The 9660-nt window shown below is 40.8% G+C and overlaps 1 protein-coding gene across 2 annotated transcripts in view; it reads left to right on the forward strand.

The window, feature by feature from the left end:
* The window catches only part of LOC141051096 (gastrula zinc finger protein XlCGF66.1-like), a 28630-nt gene extending 22730 nt beyond the window's left edge, over positions 1 to 5900 (forward strand). For both annotated transcript variants that reach the window (XM_073547966.1, XM_073547965.1), the window contains one exon: positions 4674 to 5900. In XM_073547966.1, the coding sequence (XP_073404067.1) occupies positions 4674 to 5545 (872 nt within the window). In that variant the 3' untranslated portion in view covers positions 5546 to 5900. The remainder of the gene's footprint in view (positions 1 to 4673) is intronic.
* The last annotated feature ends 3760 nt before the right edge of the window (positions 5901 to 9660 follow it).

Below are 9660 nucleotides of genomic sequence, written 5' to 3' on the forward strand. Positions count from 1 at the left end.
GTAGAATGTGCTGATAACATAGAAAATCATGTGAAGAAAAATATAATCCGTATAGTGGGCCTTGCTTTTATGATGAGACACCAGACCAAATCCTTTTTAGCCATATGCTCCAATATAAACAGTAGACACAAACACAAGAAATATAATAGAATTATTCTTTTTTTTATAATTTAAACACTTACCCGACACCTCACATTTAGAGGAGAGAAAGAAGAGAAGCCGTTAAATCAATAATTCTTGCCCATATTTCCTTAACTCTTAGCTTCTACCTATTTCAGCACCTAATTTTTGGAGATATGTAACTTGGACTAAGCTGTTGTTAGAAAAATATATTTTTAGAAGTTATCCAGTCCTCAAAAATCATTCCCCTTGCAGATAACAGTGAACTACCGTACTTTTCAGACTATAAGACGCATCGGACCATAAGACACACCCGAAATTTTCAGAAGGAAAATAGGGTAAAAAATTAATACTTCAAATGGGAGTCCATCTTACAGTCCAAATTCAGCTTACCGGGGGGAGGGGGGGTGATTGGGAGCGCTGGTGGAGTGGGGGTCACAGGATGTGTTCCGTGTTCAGGCGATGATCTCTCATCCCAGGCTGGTGCGGCAAGTTCGGCGGTGCTCAGTGGTGCAGGGGCTCCCCTTACATTTTTTGAAAGCCCGGAGCCCCTTTACTTCCAATGCTGGAATGCGGCGGCCTTCGGGAAAATGGCCACTTGAGGTGGTGCATGCGCAGAATGAGATCTCGTCTCCTGAGATCTCAATCTGCACGTGCTCCGTCTCCGGCGGCGGCCATTATCCACAAGGCCACTGCATTAAAGCAATGGAAGTACGGAGGTTCCGGGCTTTCACAAAATGTTGGCGTAGTCACCGCACCACCGAGCACCGCCAAACCTGTTGCACCAGACTGGGTTGGGAGTCAGGTCAACGCCCTGTAGCGTCGGACCACCGATCACCCCTCTTCCCAGCCCAGGGCTGGCAGAATCACCCGATTTCTGCTGCTGCCACACTCTTGGAAGTACATCCAGACTATAAGATGCACCCCCATTTTCCCCAAAAAAATTTTTGGGGAAAAGTTTGTCTTATAGTCCGAAAAATATGTTAATTAGATCCTTAGTAGGACAATCCATCTTGACTCCTATAAAAAAAAATGAAATGACAAAACAATATTCGCAACAAATGTGATAACTGGTTCCCAAAATTCCCTAATTTCCCGGCAGTCCCAATACATATGAGATAGGTCTGTCGCCTCTGAGTTACACTTGGGACATTTAGTACATTCAATATATCCGATATTCTGCATAAGAGCCGGGGACGGTTCATCCTGTGAATAACCATAAATTGGAACATTCTCATGTGACGTAGAGAAGAACATTAGCAGAATTTACAATTATTTCCCATTGTGTAAGAAAAAGCCAAGATCTGATTCCAGAATTTATTCTCTTCTGAAAGTCGATTAATCAAATGTTTTTATAGGGAACTAATTCTGCATTTACCAATATTTATTGTAAAATGAAAATCAATGAAAGGATATGTTCACCCAAAACAAAAACCCGAGATGAAGACTAAATAGAACGTCTAATCTGCAAATAAGGAAAGAAATCTGAATCCTCTAATCCTACTTGTATATCACATCCCTCTGTTAATATTTCTGACAGTAATTATTCCCTTTTTTATCCAAATTTGACAAAGTTTGAGTGTAAGAAATGAAGGAAATTATTATTATTCCACAATGGGTACCAGAGGCTTTTCTTGAAGGGAATAGTAACACAAAAACGTTCACTATAGTAAACCAAATGGCACTTCAAATCAAACATAAACACAAATTCTGGTGCCTAGTAGCTCCAGAAAAAAAGGAAGAGATCCATAAAATATTTAAAGCTTTATTAATAATAATATTAAAATCCAATCACAAAAGAAAAAAATAACAAATGACAGAGTGCCTCAAAGAGGAGAACCACTAAATACATGAATATACTAAATTATTAGTGAAAATAAATAGCCAAAAAATTGAGGCAAAAATAAATAAATATGGCAGGGAACAAAGTGTCAGAATAAGGGTATACCTCAAAAAAGGAGAAAAATAAGGGGAAATTAAGTGAGTTCAATAATACATAATAATGAATATACACTAAGTCACCATATTGCCATATCACATAACAAAGTCCCCTAGGCAATTGCACCACCACAACAATATTAAATCAGATTCTCACTGCCAAAGAAAAGAAACCTATATACTATGCTCCACAGCCATAGAGGCATAAACCCAACAGTGGGCGGTGATTAAGTAGTAAAAGTAAACATACTAATACCTCAATTAAATAACAGAGTGGACTCCCCACACCCCAACGCGCGTTTTACCGCAGGCTTCATCCAGGGGTGTGACAGTAATTATTCCTTTTTTATCCAAAGTTTGACAAAGTTTGAGTGTAAGAAATGAAGGAAATTATTATTATTCCTCAATGGGTACAAGAGGCTTTTCTTAAAGGGAGTCTGTCACCACATTTGACCTATCCAGACTATTAATATGGGCATACTGGTTATAGAATGCTGAAAACAGTCCTCTCGGTGTCTCCCATATCAGATGTGTTGTTTTTGGGAAATCATCTTTATCACTTTATATAAATTACCTCTTCCAGGCTCTATGGAGGACACTGCCCACAAGATAACTCTGCCTCCAGAGCTTGTTTAAAATATAAGGGAGTTGCCAGAGTGATGTGTAATGGCACTCTCTGCTCTCCTGATGACTGACATCATGCAGGTTCTTCTCAGGTTCAGCCTCCCTCTCACAGGCAGACAGGGCTGCAATATTGTTGCAATACAGCAGAGCTCAGAGAGAAGCAAAAAATGTGTTTGCAAGAAGAAATATTTCTACTGTTCTGTGTTAGTTACTTGTCTTACTGGTAAATTTCCTTCATGTAAAATAATCTATGGAGCCAGAATTATCTCCAGACACCATCCACCCCGGAGCCTGGAAGAGATCACTTATATAAAGTGATAAAAGATGATTTTCCAGCAACAACACATCTGATAAGAAACACACCAAGAGGACTGTTTTCAGCATTCAATAGCCTCTATGCTCATATTAATAGTTTAAATAGGTCAAATGTGGTGACCGATTCCTTTTAAAGCGAACCTGTCAGCAGGATTTTGGCTTAGTGCAGGATAGAGCAGGAAGATAAGACAGTCCCACCCCGGAGCATGGGCCTTTCATTAGCTGCAAACTTCTAACACTGATTACACAAGAACCACAAGATGGATTTTTTCACCCCAGGTATTATATTAATCAGTTTCACACTGCCAACCTGACAGTGTCTGTAGTTTATTTAGCAAACTCCTGCTGACAGGTTCACTGTAAATGTCTCACAAAATTTATCTATCGAAAAAAGTAATTTATGCATAGAGGTCTGATATTTTACCTTCAAGATCCTGGAAGATATTTTCACTGTTAAGAATTCTACAAATGTCCATTATATAAGAACTTGTACTGGAGCCATCGATGGTTGAGTATATAGGCCCCATCACACATAGCGAGATCGCTAGCGAGATCGCTGATTTTGTGACGCAACAGCGATCTCGCTGTGTGTGGCACGCATCAACGACCGCCCCCTCCGCTGGGTATCACTGATCGTGCAGGAATGTCCTGGGCCATTTTTTGATCGTTAGTCTCCCGCTGGTCAGCACGCATCGCTGCATATGGCAGCGGGAGACCAACGATCAGAAAGCTCCCAGCGCTGTAAACAGACGCTGGGAGCTGGTATCCAAGGCGCTTAGTTACCCGCTGTTTACCTTGGATACCAGCATGCTCGCACTGGGAGCTGGTATCCAAGGTACACAGCGGGTAACTAAGCGACGCACGCGCTTAGTTACCCGTTATTTACCCTGGATACCAGCGTTCTCGCTGGTCCTGATCGCTGGTGAGATCTGCCTGTTTGACAGCTCACCAGAGATCATGTAGCGATGCACCAGCGATCCTGACCAGGTCGTATCGTTGTCGGGATCGCTGGTGCATCGTTTAGTGTGATGGGACCCTTAGAGGGCAGAAAATAAAAGTCCCCCTTCATTAGAAGAATAAATCAAGTTAACCCTTGAGCTACCAGAGTATTTCTAATTTTTGCAATTTGGTTTATTGCTTGTCATCTTTTAAGAGTCATAACCGTTTTTCTTTTCTGGCAACATTGACGTCTTGGCGCATGTGTTTTTGTGGGTCAAGTTCTAGTTTTGAATGACACTAGTCTGTTTACCATAGAATGTACTGAACACAGGGGAGAAAAATTCTAATTGGAACGAAATTGTGAAAAAATGCAATTCTGCCATTTTTTTTTGCTATTTAAGTGATGAAAAAAAAAATCTGTATATTGAAAAAAAAACTTTTCCCTTTGTGTTAGCAATTGTCCGAGACTCATTTACTGATCAGGTAAGTTTTTAATGGTATCATTTTGGCCTACATAATATTTTTTGCTGGTGTATTATTCCAGTATTTGGGAGGCAGAATGAACAAACAGGGTTGAATATCACGCTGTACTCATTCGTGCTCTGAGGTCTAATGTTTGATAGTCAGTTGGTTTTGTCTAAACTTGCAATTTCTATGGATATTTTAGAAATTTTGTACAACTACTATATATTTTTAAGGATATTTTATTCAAAACTAATATTCTTTATTCTTGGCAGATGACTGTACCAGGAGATCACAGGGACAAGTGACATCTGCAATTTTTAAATCAGATGACAGTGAGATCACACAAGATATAACTGAACTGAATGCCATTACTCCAGATATTCCATCATTCCTTCACAGCAAAGATCTATTATCTGATCTTTTTAAACAGATCCAAACTTCTGATTCATCACAGACTATTAAGAAAAATGAAAATCACAAAAGAGAAATTAGAAATCAAACTGCTCTTATAGCAAAGAAGGCACTATCAAGTGCCGAAAATATAAATAATTTTTCCCTTAAAATGTCTTGTGTTCCTCATAACAAAATTCACAAAAAGGAGAAAAGATTTTCTTGTTCACAGTGTGGGAAATATTTTAACCATAAATCAGAGATTGTTAGACATGAAAGAGTTCACACAGGGGAGAAGCCATATTCATGTTCAGAATGTGGGAAATGTTTTAATAACAAATCAGGTTTAGTTGTCCATCAGAGAATTCACACAGGGGAGAAACCTTTTGCATGTTTAGAATGTGGGAAATGTTTTGCAGATAAATCAACTTTTGTTAAACACCAGAGAACTCACACTGGGGAGAAGCCTTTTTCATGTTTAGAATGTGGGAAATGTTTTACAAGGAAACCAAGTCTTATTACACATCAGAGATTTCACACAGGGGAGAAACCATTTTCATGTTCAGAATGTGGGAAATATTTTGCAGATAAATCACGTTTTGTTAGACACCAGAGAACTCACACAGAGGAGAAGCTATATTCATGTTTAGAATGTGGCAAATGTTTTAAACAAAAATCAATTTTCCTGTTCCATCAAGAAACTCACACAAGGAGAAACCATATATTTTTCCAAACTGTACAAGAATACTCATAACAAAGACAGGCAAAGTAACGACAAGTATGTAAGAAAGAAAAAGTTATAACTTAAATTACAATTAAAATATATACAGTTGCTAATAGACATCTCGTATCTAAAAAGCAATGTAACATTTGTATTAAATATTTAATATTGTCATATATTTATATATTCACTATATGGACAATAGTATTGCAACCCCCCCTCTCACCACATCCCAAAAAAAATACCCAGCATTTCTTCCTTATTATCCCTAAAGCCCAATCTCAGTGATCTTCCATTCATTACAATTTTTTTAAATTCACAATCTCCATGTGTGACCAAACGTCTTTAGTTTATGCATATTACAGTAATAAACATGTTGATGTTGTAAGTTACTATTCACATTCCACTCCTTCTTTGTAGAAACATCTGATGGGATCCACATTTATAAAAGCATATTCCCTGCTAAGTATAGTAGTTTTTAGCTATCATTGGGAACTGATTACCTTTCAACAACCCAATACACATATTATTGGGTTCTATAGGATTTGATTTTAAAGACTTCCTCAATTGTTAAAATAAACTAACCCCTGAAATAAACTGGATTACTTACCGGTAATGCTCTTTTATAGAGTCCACGACAGCACCCACTGAGAGAGGGGATCTGCCCCTAGGAACAGGAAACCTACGGAGAGATAAAAGGGGCGGTCCCCCTCGCTCCCGCAGTTGGATTACAGAGAGTGAGAGAAACCACCCACCACAGTTTTAGTAGGATCTCAAAATATTACTATTTGTATTCAGTCAAATCAATATATCCTAAGTTTATGAACCATTCACCACTAGCATTGAACTATGTGTAACCATCATTAGGGATGGAAGTGAGTGGGTGCTGTCGTGGACTCTATAAAAGAGCATTTACCGGTAAGTAATCCAGTTTTTTCTCTTCGCCACGACAGCACCCACTGAGAGATTTCCAGAGACAATCACCTGGGGGGGACCACCGTGTCAAGACTTGATCTTCCAAAGACTTAAGTCGGTAGAGGAAGATAAGTGTAGTCTGTAGTGACTGTAAAAAGTGGAAGGCGAAGACCAAGTTGCGGCCTTACATATGAGTTCGATTGGGACATCCACTCTTTTGGCCCAGGATGATGCTACAGCTTGAGCGGAATGTGCTTTCATGCCCAGCGGCAGGTTCTCCCCTTTCGTTGAGTACACCAGACTAATTGTGTCTCTAATCCATCGGGATAGCGTGTCTTTTGTGATTCCAGATCCCTTCTTGTAGCCTTGAAAGGAGACAAAGAGAGCCCTGCTCTGCCTTGAGTGTCTAGTCCTATCTAAATATGTTAGGATGGCCCTTATCACATCCAGTGTGTGAATTCTTTCTTCTTCCTGATTTGTGGGGTTTTTATAAAAGGAGGGAAGAAAAATCTCTTGAGATCTATGGAATCTAGTAAACACTTTAGGCAGGTAAGAAGGGTCTGTCTTCAGAATTATTCTATCTTGAAATACTGATAGAAAGGGGGATCTATCGACAAGGCCTGAATGTCACCCTTCTTGCTGACACTAAGGCTACTAATAAGGGAAACATATTTTATCGGGGCTAAGTGCAGTGGTTCAAATGGGGCTCCTGTCAATGCATCTAGCACTAAGTTGAGATCCCAAGGCAATATTTGAGGACTATGCACTGGGTCTGCCCTCTGAAACGAAGCGAGCTACCCATTTGTCCCCCACGACTTTGTAACTATATAAGGCTCCTAGGTCCGATATTTGAACTTTCAAGGTTTTGACTGAAAGTCCTAACTCACGCCCCTTCTGTAGGAACTCTAAGATAGCAGGACTGGGTACTTTTTCGGAAAAGGACACTGACTGGAAACTAAGAAATTTTCTCCATACTCATATAAATTCTGGTGGTGGTCTCTTTCCTACTTTGTAAGAGGGTATCAATTAGGTTTTCCGAGAAACCTCTTAGTCTTAGTATTTGCCTCTCAAATTCCAAGATGTTAGTCGCAAGCCCTTCACCTGAGGGTGATAGAAGGGCCCTTGTGATAGTAGGTCACAATCCCAAGGGAGAATCCACGGATCTGAGATTGACATGGCTTTGAGCCAAGCGAACCATGGTCTCTTGGGCCAAAATGGGGCTATTAGAATTACATTCGCCCCTTCCTCCCTTATCTTCCTGATGACTACTGACAAGATTATCATTGGAGGAAAGGCATATGCCCGATGAAAGGTCCATGGGGATTGAAGGGAGTCGAGAATGTCTGGGTTGTCTGTTGTGTACAACAAAGCGAACCTTTCGACTTGTCTATTGGTTCTTGTCGCAAATAGGTCTATCTCTGGCATGCTCCACTGGTCCGTTATCATTCTGAAAATGCGACGGTTGAGTACCCATTCTCCTTGAAGGAGGGTATTGCAGCTGAGAAAATACGCTCTGGAGTTGTCTACTCCCCTGACGTGCAGAACCGACAAGGACAGGAGATGTTTTTCGGCCATTGTTAGGATTCTGTCCACAATAGACATGAAAACTCCCGATCATGTTCCTCTTGATGATTTATATATGTCACCGATGTGATGTTGTTTGATAGTACCCTTGTATGAGTCTCTCGCAACTGTGGGCACTGGACTATGGGATGGAGGATATGTATGACGGGTATATGGGCACGGGACTATGGGATGGAGGATGTGTGATGGGTATATGGGCACTGGATTATGGGATGGAGGATATGTATGATGGGTATATGGGCACGGGACTATGGGATGGTGGATATGTATGATGGGTATATGGGCACGAGACTATGAGATGAAGAATGTGTGATGGATATATGGGCACTCGACTATGGGATGGCGAATATGTATGATGGGTATATGGGCATGGGACTATGGGATGGAGGATGTGTGATGGGTATATGGGCACTCGACTATGGGATGGAGGATATGTATGATAGGTATATGGGCACAGGCCTATGGGATCGAGGATATGTATGATGGGTATATGGGCACTATAACCACAGTTAGTTACTATGCCCGGGCAGCGCCGGGCTCTTCAGCTAATACATACACATATATATATATATATCAAGAAAAGGGCAGCACTACCAAAATTAAATAGTTGGTGCAAAACCTATTCAGCAGTGTCCAAACAGCCAAATTAACAAAAGTAAAAAAATAGGCAGCACTCAAATTAAATGTGAAAAAAAGTGGATACTTTACTGATCCTCAAGTGGCAACGTTTCAACGGTGACCCGTCTTTATCAAGCCTGATAAAGACGGGTCACCGTTGAAACGTTGCCACTTGAGGATCAGTAAAGTATCCACTTTTTTTCACATTTAATTTGAGTGCTGCCTATTTTTTTACATATATATATACATATACACATGTAGCTTTGACGCCATAAAAGGAGGGGGGCCCAGACACATTTCTTGCACAGGGGCCCCAAGCTGTCAGTGTCCGCCCCTGTATAGGATGGAATATAATTATTAGGGAACTCCCTTTCTTATTTTCACCTGCCTTGGTGAGAATCTCATCTAGTTTTCTGCCAAATAGGTACTCACCCTGGCATGGTAGGCCGCAGAGTTTAGATTTGGTCTGCGCGTCACCTCTCCATCCTTTCAACCATAGGGCCCGACGACCTGCATTGGTTAAACCCGCTGACTTGGCCGCTAGGCGTATACAATCAGCTGAGGCGTCTGCCACGAAGGCTGCCGTGCCTCTGATCAGAGGCATGGAGGACATTGATTTTTCTCTGCATAGGCCGCCTTTTATGATGTCTTCCAGATCGTTTAACCACACTAACATGGATCTCGCCGTACATGTAGCCGATATAGCTGGCTAAATTACTCCTGTACATGATTCCCAAGATCTTTTTAGAAGTGAGTCTGCTTTGCGGTCTAGGGGGTCCTGTAGGATCCCTGAGTCTTCGACTGGTAAAGAGGATCGTCTTGAGGTGGAGGCTACAGCTGCATCCACTTTGGGAGCTTTTGTCCAGGAAGACAGATCTTCGTCATCAAAGGGATAACGCCTTTTAGATGTTGAGGGAAGGCCTTTTTGCCCTTGTCTCTCCCATTCCTTTTTTACTAACTCTTTTATTGCTGGAATCACCGGGAATGCTCGTCTCTTTTTCTGAGAGAGACCTGCAAACATAATATCCTGA

This window comes from Dendrobates tinctorius, unplaced genomic scaffold, assembly GCF_039654945.1.
Source record: "Dendrobates tinctorius isolate UK_male_01 unplaced genomic scaffold, ASM3965494v1 ptg000155l, whole genome shotgun sequence".
In the NCBI taxonomy this organism is placed as follows: domain Eukaryota; kingdom Metazoa; phylum Chordata; class Amphibia; order Anura; family Dendrobatidae; genus Dendrobates; species Dendrobates tinctorius.